Source organism: Phycodurus eques, chromosome 11 (assembly GCF_024500275.1).
Source record: "Phycodurus eques isolate BA_2022a chromosome 11, UOR_Pequ_1.1, whole genome shotgun sequence".
Lineage (NCBI taxonomy): Eukaryota > Metazoa > Chordata > Actinopteri > Syngnathiformes > Syngnathidae > Phycodurus > Phycodurus eques.
Window position 1 is genome coordinate 3,509,080 of NC_084535.1, and position 13,178 is coordinate 3,522,257.

The 13,178-nt window shown below is 39.3% G+C and overlaps 1 protein-coding gene across 1 annotated transcript; it reads left to right on the plus strand.

The window, feature by feature from the left end:
• The first annotated feature begins 3,481 nt into the window (after positions 1 to 3,481).
• mrps5 (mitochondrial ribosomal protein S5) lies at positions 3,482 to 12,846 on the plus strand. Its single transcript, XM_061690185.1, is given in 13 exon segments — positions 3,482 to 3,546; positions 3,887 to 4,018; positions 5,023 to 5,148; positions 5,217 to 5,330; positions 5,448 to 5,567; positions 6,823 to 6,857; positions 8,763 to 8,786; positions 8,788 to 8,854; positions 9,389 to 9,435; positions 9,707 to 9,764; positions 11,232 to 11,294; positions 11,413 to 11,549; positions 12,454 to 12,846. Coding segments are annotated over 13 exon segments (1,197 nt in total). The 5' UTR covers positions 3,482 to 3,497; the 3' UTR covers positions 12,679 to 12,846.
• Positions 12,847 to 13,178: the final 332 nt, after the last annotated feature.

Sequence of the window (13,178 nt, forward strand, 5' to 3'; positions counted from 1 at the left end):
TGCCTTGAGGATGTTGATGGAAAAGTACAGAGAAGGTCAGAAGGAGCTACATTGTGTCTTTGTAGATCTAGAGAAAGCCTATGACAGAGTACCCAGAGAGGAACTGTGGTACTGCATGCGGAAGTCTGGAGTGGCAGAGAAGTATGTTAGAATAGTACAGGACATGTACGAGGGCGGCAGAACAGCGGAGAGGTGTGCTGTAGGTGTGACAGAAGAATTTAAGGTGGACGTGGGACTGCATCAGGGAGCAGCCCTGAGCCCCTTCCTTCTTGCAGTGGTGATGGATAGGCTGACAGATGAGGTTAGACTGGAATCCCCGTGGACCGTGATGTTTGCAGATGACATTGTGATCTGCAGTGAAAGCAGGGAGCAGCTGGAGGAACAGTTAGAAAGATGGAGGCGTGCACTGGAAAGAAGAGGAATGAAGATTAGCCGAAGTAAAACAGAATATATGTGCGTGAATGAGAGGGGTGGTGGCGGAAGAGTGAGGCGACAGGGAGAAGAGAGAGCAAGGGTGGAGGACTTGAAATACTTGGGGTCAACCGTCCAGAGCAATGGTGAGTGTGGTAAGGAAGTGAAGAAACGGGTCCGAGCAGGTTGGAACGGGCGGAGGAAGGTGTCGGGTGTGTTATGTGACAGAAGAGTCTCTGCTAGGATGAAGGGCAAAGTTTAGAAAACAGTGGTGAGGCCGGCCATGATGGACGGATTAGAGACAGTGGCACTGAAGAGACGACAGGAAGCGGAGCTGGAGGTGGCGGAAATGAAGATGTTGAGGTTCGCTCTCGGAGTGACCGGGTTGGATCAAATTCGAAATGAGCTCATCGGAGGGACGGCCGAGGTTCGATGTTTTGGAGACAAAGTTCGAGAGAGCAGACTTCGATGGTTTGTACACGTCCAGAGGAGAAATAGTAGAGTATATTGGTAGAAGGATGATGAGGATGGAGCTGCCAGGCAAGAGAGCGAGAGGAAGAGCAAAGAGAAGGTTGATGGATGTCGTGAGGGAAGACATGATGGCAGTTGGTGTTCGAGAGAAGGATGCAGGAGATAGGCTGACATGGAAAAGGATGACGCGCTGTGGCGACCCCGAACGGGACAAGCCGAGAGGAAAAGAAGAAGAAGAAGAAACTGTCACTGAAAACAAAACATGAATAGCCAAAAACATTTTTAATAACATTTGAAAACATTGCCTGTAGCATTAATAACATTTTGTTAAAAGGTGACTTAAAACTGCCAATACAGTTCATAATTTTTTTTTTTTAATATTACCTAAAACACAGGGGTTTTTTTTTAAATATAAAATGTTACTTAAGACATGCTTGTACAGTTAATAGTTTTTTTTGTTGTTGTTGTTGGGGTTTTTTTTGGTCAAAATGTTACCCACTGTATTGCCTAAAAAGTTTATAATTTGTGTGTGTGTGTTTGTTTTTGTATGCAACCTTGTTTTAAAAGCCTGAGATTGAGCTGCCATTTGAATAAAAAACAAAAAACAAAAAAAACAACAATTTCAAGCATTATTTTTTTGGAGGTCCTGCCCGCCGCGACGCAGCGTGGGCGCCCGTGATTGCAGCCCCCTCGCACGCCTCTCAAACTGCAGAAGCAGCTTGTCGAATGCGTCGCATAATTACCATCAATCACGTCCAGAGGCTGGATGCTGATTGGCGAACCTGCTGCACGCGCGAGGAAAGAAAGCGCTCGAATGACAAGAACGAACGCTGTCACGAACTCCCAGTGCGATATTTTCATCAGGGGTTGCCAAAGTATGGCTCTGGGGCCACATATGGCCCACTACGTTTGTTAATCCGACCGACAGGTCATTCACGTTATCAAGAGTCCTCTAATGTGTGTTACATTAATTTAGCCGTTTATTTCCCTAAATTTACAAATTTGTATTTTTTTTTTAATTCATTGACTTCACGCTATAATTGGTTAAATGATTCATTGTGAGTAATATGATTAAAACACTTTTGTATACGCCTTTAACATTTCTTTGTTTTGTCAATTAACTGTTTAGTCAATGATAATTAAATTACAATAAAATTAGATTTAATTTTTATTTTATTATGAAAATAAAATTTGACAATTATAATTACATAATTAGCAATAATAAAATGTAGAAACAAAGATGATCTATTTCACTATTACAATAAACTATTTCACACATTTTTGCATACACATTAGATTTTTTTTTTCCACTGCAGATGACCTTGCCCATCTGCCCGTTTTCAAAATCAGATGTCGCCCTTCTTTACAAATGTTTGCTCACCGGTGATGAATAACAAATCATCTGCAAATACTCAACACATTGCATGACACTCGAGCAACAGAAATGTATTCATTTGCAGCATTTTGGTAGCAATTTCCCTTAATGTCGTCTCCCTTGGCGACTTCAATTTATTCTGCATGTTGTAATTGTTCCTCGTCTCTTGATGGGATAATTGATGCCAGAGGGGGAAAATGAGGCTCGGCAGGGTCTTGCATATGCAGTCAGTCATCACAGAAGCCGGCGAGTGAAAAAGCCTGTAAAATTATTTTCTTCAGGTTTCTTATTCGCATAGCAAAGAGCTAAAAGGATTCAAATGTCATTCATGTTACCGTCCATCCATATTTCTATATTGTGTCCATGTTTTCAATACGCATCAGGGGTCACAGGTGAGCAAATCGCAGGGTACATATAGAACAAAAAAAAACGTTTACACCGACGGACAATTTAGAATTCTCAATTATTGTTTTGGGAATGTGGAAGTAGCCTTAGTACCCAAAGAACCCCACGCAAACACTGAATAAACACTGAAGGTATTTTAAAATTTAAAATTGTATGTATTTTTAATTAAGTACAAAACAATAGTTAAATAAGCCCCCCAAAAAATACATTTTACATTTATTTATTTTTTATTTCAAAATTAAACATATACTTAATTTTAAATGAGTGATTAAATTGTCAAAATGAGAATACTTAATACAATACTTATATTAGATGACCAAAAGTAAAATTTAAAGATTTTTTAACCTCACTTACACATTTTGAGGACCATTATAAATACAACATGGTGGTATTAGTTTAAAAAAGTAATTTATCAACAATTATTATCCATTAATTATTCATTATTCATTATTACCCATTAATTATCCATTAATTAAAATAATATAAATTATAACCTCAATAAAATCTAATAGTAAATATTCCAAATTAAAATACAATAATACAAAATGATTTGCATGAGGTTTCCTGATATTTGCACCCTTTTTCTGAACAGGCGAAATTCGGACACCTTGGTAGTACTGGAGTAGAAATTTATAACTTTTGATTTTTTTTACAAATTATTACATACAATGAATTACAAATAAGTGATGCAATAATCAAACTTACAATAATTACTTCGTGCAATTCTAATAGAAATAATGTTTTAAAAGATATGCACGTCGTTGTTTATTGTTTTTAAACAGGCGAAGCGCGGCCACCTCGCCGCTGCCTTGTGAGGACCCGTAGGAAATCCAACATGGCGGCGGCCATACGTGTGTGTTGTGCCCTCCGTATCACCGTTGGAGGTGAAGTATTTGTCATTTATTTCCCTTGTTTTGATTATTTAATGACCGTTTTATGACGTTTCTGTGTTTGTGATTAAAAATTTAACATGTTTATCAATCGGGGCAAATCCTGCATAATGTGTCAGTCATGATCTGCGTTCGTAATTACGCTGCTTGTACAAAATAGTACACCTAATATTGAGGCGGCTGCCTTTCCTTCTTTTCCTTTTTTGGTTGTTTTTTTTCTTGCTCATTGTAATGTAGTTTTCGTTACACAGTGGAGACGAAAACAAAAGCGCACACTTTAATTAAGACTGACTGACCGTTTTGTCTGTCTGATCACGGCTGTCTCTCACCTCAGGTGCAGCTCCCCTCCGCGCAGTAGGGGGCGCCCTCCACGGATCCCAGGTGCTCAGTGGAGTGTCCCCCGCACTTCCTCTTGTGCCTGTCGGGTGTTGGCAGCCAAGCAGACACGGCAGCTTTTTCAACAAGTGTAAGGACAAATGCTGCCATCAGGAGCCCTTTTAAACTGTCGCTAACTAAAACAGCAGCACCGACAGAGGCAATTATCTTATATGGAAGTTTCGTGTCTTTCTGTATAAGGTAGAGTAAGCAAGTCCTTTGCGCTGTATTTATGATAATTATTCCAAAAATAAAGCCCCGCCAGAACCCTGTAGATGCTTCCTCCATCTGCGTTTGAGTAAATAAATGCCCATTCTATGCTGTGTTCCACATTATCAAGCACATTTAGTTTTTTATTTTTCGTAATTAGTTGGATCAATCGTTGGAGGATTGGAATATTTCTGATATAACAATTATTAGTGTCTATAATCATCTTTGTTGTTATTTTTTTGGTGTAAAATTACATATTCTTATTCATGTATTTAATTTTTTTACAATTTAATATGACATGGTGAGAAACTTAATTTGTGCCTCTTTTTATGGGAATATATATTGTATTTAATGGATGTTGATTTATTTTGACAGTTTTGTCGTCCGTATTTAAAAATATCTGCATAGATGTGACTGCGGTTTTATGTATTTAGTTTTTTAAATGTATTTATTTAATGGACGAAACTACAATTTTGTCATTGCTTTTAATGTTTCGTTATTTTTAGGTACGTTTTTGCATTTGGTAAACTGATTCTTTTAGGTACGTTTTTGCATTTGGAAAACTGATTCTTTTTAATGGGCACAGTTTTTTTTCTGCACTTGTTCAAATGAAAACTATTTTTAAATACCTGTAAATGTGTGAGTGTAGTTTCAAGCAGGCTTGTATTGAATTTTTTGTTTTTTATTACTAAAGTAAAATATGTAGTGTTTTCTGTGTTCTTATTAAGGGATGCTCCACAAATTCTCAATAGGGTTGAGATCAGAGGATCGAGGTGGCCACATCTTGAGTTTTTCAACCTGTATATTCGTAGCAGCGCAGGGAATTCAAATTTTATCATGCGAATCCTTTTGTAACGCGTGTCCTCATTGCTTGCTCCTGCACAGTGACGGCCGAAGAGCTGTGGAAAGGCGTGCTGGCCGAGTCGGGGGCCGGCGCCAGGAAAGGTCGAGGGAAGAGAACCAAACGCAAGCTGAGGAGGGACCTGAACCGAGGCCAGAACATCGGAGAAGGTGAGGAACACTTCGGACCGCGAAGAGTTTAAAAGTGAACGCGTGTTGCCTCTGACTTGACCGCGTAGGGCACGGAGGCTTCCTGTGGCCGGGGCTGAATGCGCCAGTGTTAAAAGACGGCACCGTGCAGAGTGTGAGCCGCAGAGGCCAAGCCGAGCAGCAGGAAGTGCAAGCTGAACTGGGTACACACAGATCCGCGCACACGCACGCACGCACACACACACACACACACACACACACGTGTTGATGTGCATGGTGTGAAATTGAATATGCGCTGACGTTGGTTTCCTCTCTTGAAGTGCGTCAGCGTGACGAGTGGGAGAGGAAGAGGAGGATGAAGGTGAAGCGGGAGCGAGGCTGGACAGGAAACTCTTGGGGGGGCACCAGCCTTGGGGCCCCCGATCCGGGACCAAACGGAGGTAACTTTGAATGTTTTTTTTACATTCATTCATTCATTCATTACTTACTTCCCAACCTACATGTACAGTATAATTTACTTTTACTCCACTGACGATTGTTGCTGGGGTGCCTTTTCTACAAATGACTTTCTTCAGACTTCTGATTGGTTCAAATGGCCATATTGCAAGTGGTTATAGTGCCACTCATTACTTTGGAGTTTTTTTTGTTTGTTTTGTTTGTTTTGTTTTGATAAAGCAATAAGTGTTGATTTACTTTCCCATTGTAGTGGATTTTTTAAATAGATTTTTAAAATGCTTTTGATTTAATTTTATTGTATTTCTCAATGTATTTTTTTTTTTAATATGTATTTTAATTGTTGCAGATTATTTATTTTTTTTAACCCTATTTAAGAGAAACATTTTGACATATCTTTAAATGTGTGAATGCAGTTTTATACATATCATTTTTGTAAAATAAAATGTTCAAAAACGTGTTTAGACTTTATATATTTTTTACCCTATGGGTGATTTTTAATTTTTTTTTACATTTATTGAATTGGTATGTATTTTCTTTGTGACCCTAAAGAATACTTGTATAATAATATTTAATTACATTTTAAACAAAAATGGAAACATATAATAAAATGTAATAAAACTACTGTTATAATAATAATAATCCATAATATATATAATAGATCAAAGTAATTTAATACAAAGCAATTTAACAGCAAGTGGATGCACGTCCATGCATATATAATGCGCTATAGTAATACTAGTCATGTCTTTACATAATATAATATGTAACTGAGGTTTAAGGCTCACAAATGCATTGCAAAGCTTGTCGCCACCTCTTGCTTGGACTTTTACATTTATTTCTCCCCCCCCTTTTTACCGCTCTGGTGCCCCCACCGCTAACAAGCACTCTCAGGTTGTAAAAATAAAGTGAGGGAAAAGAAATCCACAAGAGGCCTGCACGCTGGATGTGATGTGCACCGAGCTGGAACTGCCTCTGATCAGCACCGCAGATGGTTCTGTGTGTGTGTGTGTGTGTGTGTGTGTGTGTGCACGTGTGCGTCTATGTGTGTGTTATCCCATCTTTTTAAGGACATCCTTTGTTTGCTGTTAATTAAAACGGAACACACAGCTGTTTTTCTCAAAGAAAGGTGCTTTTAGAGGTCACTCAGAGCAATGCCAAAAGGGCTCATGGGTATTTTTTGGGGTCAGCTTGGACTGTTCTGTATGTGCTAATTTTTTATTTTTTATTTTTTGGGGGCAGAGACCTACGAAGACTTCGACTCTCGTGTCATTGAGGTGAGTGCCGTTGGCCAACAATCGTAGGTTGTTCCTGTTAAGTGCTAAAAGAAAAGACAAGACAAAAGAATGTAAAGGAGATATACATTTTGTGCGAGAGAGACAGGGGTGTGTGTGTAGGTTGAAGGGTAATGTACAGTGTGTGTATCCCAGTGTGCGTGTTCATGTGTGTGCGTATCTGTACTTGTGTTTGTGTGTGTGTATGGAAGGGTAATGTGCACTGTGCGTATGGATGTGCGCATGTTAAACAGGACGTAACCTTAACTCCATTAGTACTAATTGATGCAACTAAGTTAATGCCTCAAGGTCACGCACCCACCCACGCACGCATCATTTTGCACAACGAGGTAATATGATTTTAAATTGAATTTATTGCTATTTTTCTCATTTGCTTTTTTTGGTGTGGATGTGTGTCCCTCAACGTGCTTCTAGACACACATGCACACGCATGCACACACACGATTAGGTTGTGTGCGTGTGAGTGTTTTCCATTGATGAATCTTCTACAGCCCTGCTGTAGGAATTAGACTCCCCCCCGATGGCCACTTAAAAGTTAGTATCGCAAGTGCTTTTCGCGTGTGTGCATGTGCGTGTGTGTGTGTGTGTGTGTATACGTGTGTGCGCACATTCAGTGTAGCCTAATGAAATGAAAAAGGCTGGACTCCCAAGGACGATGACACCGGCATGCCATTAAAGAATACAGCCAGCAAGGTAGAGGAAAGGAGTAGGGAGGGAGAAAGAGGAGGAGAGGAGGGGGGGGGGAAAGGAGCAAGGGGGTGAGGATGGGGAGAAGGGAATGGGTGAGGAAGGAGTATATAAAAAGTGGGATGAAACGGAGACAGCGCAGTGAGCGGTGATGTCCATCGCCACCAATCTTGTGTCTGTCGCTTCTGCTTTGCTTGAGTTAATTATATTTCCTTTCATTATTTTCTTTTCATCCGTGAAACGTACAACCTTGAAAGTTGTGTCGCTCGGAGGAGGACAAAGTGGCTGAATGAGAGCAAGTCTGCAACACGACTTTGAGATGAGAGAGAAAATTAATTACTTAAGTTGGCATAACCATGAAATCAAGAATCGGGGAGGAAAACCAGTTGCCTGATATTAAAAATCAGTTAGTACCCACATATATTAAAAGACCATTTAACATCTTTGACATCCCAAATATCTTTTGTAAACATCAAAGACAATTTATCGGTAACCTGACATATCCATCCATCCATCTTATACCGCTTATCCGAGGTCGGGTCGCGGGGCCAGTAGCTTTAGCAGGGACGACCAGACTTCCCTCTCCCCAGCCACTTCATCCAGCTCTTCCGGGGGGATCCCGAGGCGTTCCCAGGCCAGCCGAAAAACGTAATCTCTCCAGATGACCGAGCTTCTCACCCTCTCTCTAAGGTAGAGCCCGGACACCCTGCGGAGGAAACTTATTTCGCCCGCTTGTATCCAGGATCTTGTTCTTTCGGTCACGACCCATAGCTCGGCGAGGCCCCGGGGGTGCATGGGAGTTCGCCCAACCAGTCTACATGTGTTTTGTGGACTTGGAGAAGGCATTCAATGGTGTCCCTCGGTACCGAACCCCCTGATACGGGCTGTTCGGTCCCTGTACGACCAGAGTCAGAGTTTGGTTCGCATACCCGGCAGTAAGTCGGACTCGTTTCCGGTGAGCCTGACATATCTTTTCGTAAATATCAAAGATAATTTATCGCAAACCTAGCCTCCGTTATATATCCATTCTGTATACACGCATGAGAACCGGGTGGCATTTGTCCCATAGATCTCTTCTCTGCGGTGTATCATTGCTGACCCCTAGTGTTTGTCACGCCTTTTTACACTTGTTTAGATGTCCATGGACTATATACGCGCGCTGCGCACACACACATATTTAGCGATTGTCATTACCCGCAGGTGAAGAGCGTGTTCAACATGACAGGCCAAGGAAGGCAGGAAGAGGTCCATCAGCTGTCTGGTCGCCGTGGGCAACGGCCAAGGCGCCGCAGGTATAAACACGCTGGACACTTCATTGACTGCACTACAGTTGCCCACCGCTGCAAGTCACAATAATAAACATTAAAGAATATAATAATAAAAGGTTACATGATTTGTACAAAAGTCATAAGTGGTGCAGGTGTACCTAATGTTGTGTCCTAATAACTATTTGAATTATTTTTTTAATGCCTTTTAGGACATATTAGTATATTATTCATTTTATGTGAATTATATTTTGGCTCAATCAGTAACAAAGACAATTTTCTGTTTTCCATCTTGAATCCAAAGTGGACTTAGCTCAGCGCTCTGTGGTACACCATTCTCCAGTCGGTCATGCCTTTTCATTCAAAGCTAGTCTATACGGGATGGATTCTCAGTGCAGAACCAGAACTGAGTGTGGGAGTTTGATTCAAAGAAAAATAAATGCATGAATAAATCATCGTTTCAAAAGCTGTCAATCATCAGTTATTTTAACTATTTTTGTTTGTTTTGTTTTGGTAACAAGGTCATCATGTGTGAATGCGGCGAATCCATTTTGTGTGCAGGTTTTGCCTTGGGGAAGGCGGCAGACAGAAACACAGCTCTCCGCAAGGTGAGAGCAATGATTAGAACTTTAATTTTTGACGTTATGAGCACATTGAACATTGTTTTTTGAAGTGTTTAAACTTATTGGTGGAGGTCATTGACCTGTGGTGTTATTCAAAGATGAATCTTTATTTTATTTTTTTTTTATTTTTTTTTTACAGCTCTTGAATTAGATGTGTTGTGCAGCTATTGAAATGCCTGTGAATGTATTTTATTGACTTTGCAATCATAATTGCTACTTTGTGTGTGTGTGTGTGTGTGTGTGTGTGTTTGCACAGGCAAAGAATCGAGCCATCCACTACTTGTACTACATAGAAAGATACAACAACCACACCAGTAAGTACACCCTGACATTGTCAGCCGCTACTTTTGAGAACCAAACTGTCGAAAAAATGTCTCAGAATTGTATGCCTCAATATGAAATCAACAAAAAATGTGCGATTGGCTCCCTAAATGCCATTGAGGACGTCAGCAAAGCTTTTTGTTTGCCTTGCTGTCCGTCAACTCAACACAATGACATAACAAAGTGAGCAACAAGGAAGGTTTGGCCTTTTTCTTTTTTTTTTCTTCCCTGCTTGAGTCATGATGTATGATTCATTAGGCACACAATGTTCCTAAGAGCTCTTCTTTGTTTGGCATTTTAAATGTCTTTTTTTCTTTTTTTTTTAAAGACATCACCCAGCAGGATGAAAAACACAAGAAAAATAGGGATAAAGTGGAACAAAAAAAGCAAATAGCAAAAGATATTTGGTTTTAATAGAGGGCAGACACAAAGTGAAATGACATAAGCAATATGAAAAGTAGGGCTGGGGGGGGGCAAATAATCTCTGCTAAGTCGACTTAAAAAATAGTTTGACACAAAATTTCTGCCTCAAAGCTCTGCCGAGACACAACAAATAAAAGGTTCCACCCGGAACTGTGTTTGCGCCGCCGGAACCCATATTTCACACGGACATTTATTGTAGACAGACGCAGTGTTGGGCCAATGATACACTTTGCCAAAAACCACACAGGAGCCTCTGTAAGTGATTTTTTTAAGACATCGTTAGATGTGTAATGCGCATAGAACATGATAAGAATGACTAAGCTGAATGGTGGTTCGCGTTTTTGTTTTGTTTTTTAGCCTAAAATGGTAATCGCAAGCGTGCCGATCCTAATCATGATCGCTCACTGTTTAGCATTTAGCTGTCTCAAACTCTGTACACCAAATTTATTCCGTGCACACAATACCAACACATGCAGTTTAAGGATTGAGGTCCATCCCCCTAAAATGAGAATAAAATACATTTTGGTAGTGAAGAAAACAATATTTTGTAACAGTGACGGGGCGATTATTATTTGGTTATTCGATCAATAATCAATAGGAGAATCGATTCTAAAAAGATTCAGTAGTGACAGCCCTAATGAAAAGACAACAAGAAAGAAACACAGAAGACTGTCACAACTTAACTGAAATAATATTTGTCGTTTTTTCGCAGTGGATAAAACATATATGCCTGTGAGCATTGTTGTATGCTGTCTGCATGTATTGCTACTGTTTTTTTGTTTGTTTGTTTCTTTGTTTTTTGTTCACAAAATAGGGTGTTTTCAAGGTTTTTAACTACCCCAATATCGACGCTAGTTTTGTATGCCAGTCAATGGCGTTTTGCATTATGTGTTAACATTAAGCTAGTGGACTTTCGTAAGGCGAAGTTATTTGGTTTAGTTAAAGTGTAATTCGGTTTTATCTTTAACATCAACTTGGAATGGCAATAAACAGCTTAAAGAAAACACTTGGCCTCTTTTTATTTGTATTTTTGACAGTTTATCACGACATCGAATCCAAGTTCAAGAGGACGACGCTTCGTATGAAGAAACAGAATGAAGGTGCTCAGTCTGTCATGGAACAAAAGGGTTTATTGTTGAAGTTGAAACGATTTAAAAAAAAAAAAAAAAAAAAAAGAAAAGAGTGCGCGCGCGACTTTTTCCCGGTGTGCACTCCCAGGTTACGGCCTCCACTGTCACCGCGCCGTCATCACTTTGTGCAAGCTGATCGGCTTGAAGGACATGTACTGTAAAGTGGGCGGATCGGTCAACCTGCTCAACATCACCAGGGCGCTTTTCTCCGGACTGGCCAAGCAGGTGAGCCCTGGCGCATCATGATAAAAGATGGAAAACCTAGATTTGTTTTGATTGAAATTATACAATGTATGCAATTACATGGTTTATCATTGAAAATATTGACTTATTATACTATATAGTCATATAGTATTATAAATACTGTTGAATCATCAAAAATGTACTGGTATAAAAAAAAATACTTTTTGCTGAAGAAAGAAAATCTGTTGTAATCATTTATTGTTCATTTGTTAGTCAATTTGAAGTCATTTATTATATATATGTAATTGTTATTAATTGATAAAACATTTTACAATGTATTTGTAGTTAACAGTAAAGATCATCAATATTTATCATGCACCATTTATTTTTTACTCATTTTAATCAATTATTAAAAATGGATAAACTATATAAATCATATGTGTAGTTAGTATTATTTAAACATTGAGAAGAATATTTTACATAATATTTGTGGTTAACAGTAATAAACGTGTTTATCATGTCATAAGTAATTCAGGAGTTTATTTCAATTGTTCAAAATAGTCTATAAATGATATAGACATATTTGTATTTTATATTTAATTAGGTTTTTTGTTTTATATTAAATTTTTACTAATTACAATGTGTTTTCTATACCATATCTCTATAGATATTTGTAATAGTACTTTCTGTATATTGCCCTATTATGTATTAAAGTATTGCATATATTGTGTTAGATTTAATAATCATTTTCAAATTACATTGTGTATTTATTTAGAATTCTTTATTTTAATTTAATTAATTAATTAGACTTGTATGCTAACATCTAGTAACGCCACTGTCTAGTTCCTGAAATGTTCAAGTTCACAAGCAATAACTCCTGAGAGCTTTTTAATGTCCCAATCGTATTTAACGTTAATGGCTGCGCCGTGTCTCGCCCGTCTCGCAGGAAACCCACCAGACGCTGGCGGACAAGAAGCAGCTGCACGTGGTGGAGTTCCGTCAGGAGCGCGGCCCGCTGCCCGTGGTGGTGGCGTCCCCCAAGGAAGGAGCCCGGGCCCGGCCGGAGCCCGAGGACGAGATCCCCGACACGCGTCTGCACTGGGACGACGTGCGCGCCGCCCAGGGCCTCAAACGCTCCATCTGGGCGGGCGTCAAGCGCACCGTCTGGTAGAACCGCAATTAATGTGTGAAAAGCTCATTTTTGTAGGTTTTTAGTTTCTAATTATGTAAATTAGTTGTATCATATAATAATAATCATGATTACATGTCACAAGCCAACATTCGTCCTTGTCTACGCTCATCTTTCTTTCCAAAATGTGCATTAAAAAAAAAAAATGCAACTCGAACATTAACTGGATTTCTTGATTCATCCTTGAAAATTTGGCCTTCAAGGTCATGCTTAATTTTTGAGGTATTAATTTAATCATGTTTCTAATATATTGGGTACTTTATTGAGGGAGACGAGAAAAATTAAATTTCGGATTGGGGCTCATTTGGGCAAATTGAGAAGTAATTCTCAGTGCGGTAGTGGTACGTCGGCTCCCTCTGGTGGTATGTGAAATATTCACCACATGAAAATCTAATTTCAAAAAACAAAAAAGATGAAATACAATCAAACATTCGACTCAAGCTTGTAGTTATGTATACAGGCGATTTAAACTATTTCTTTAT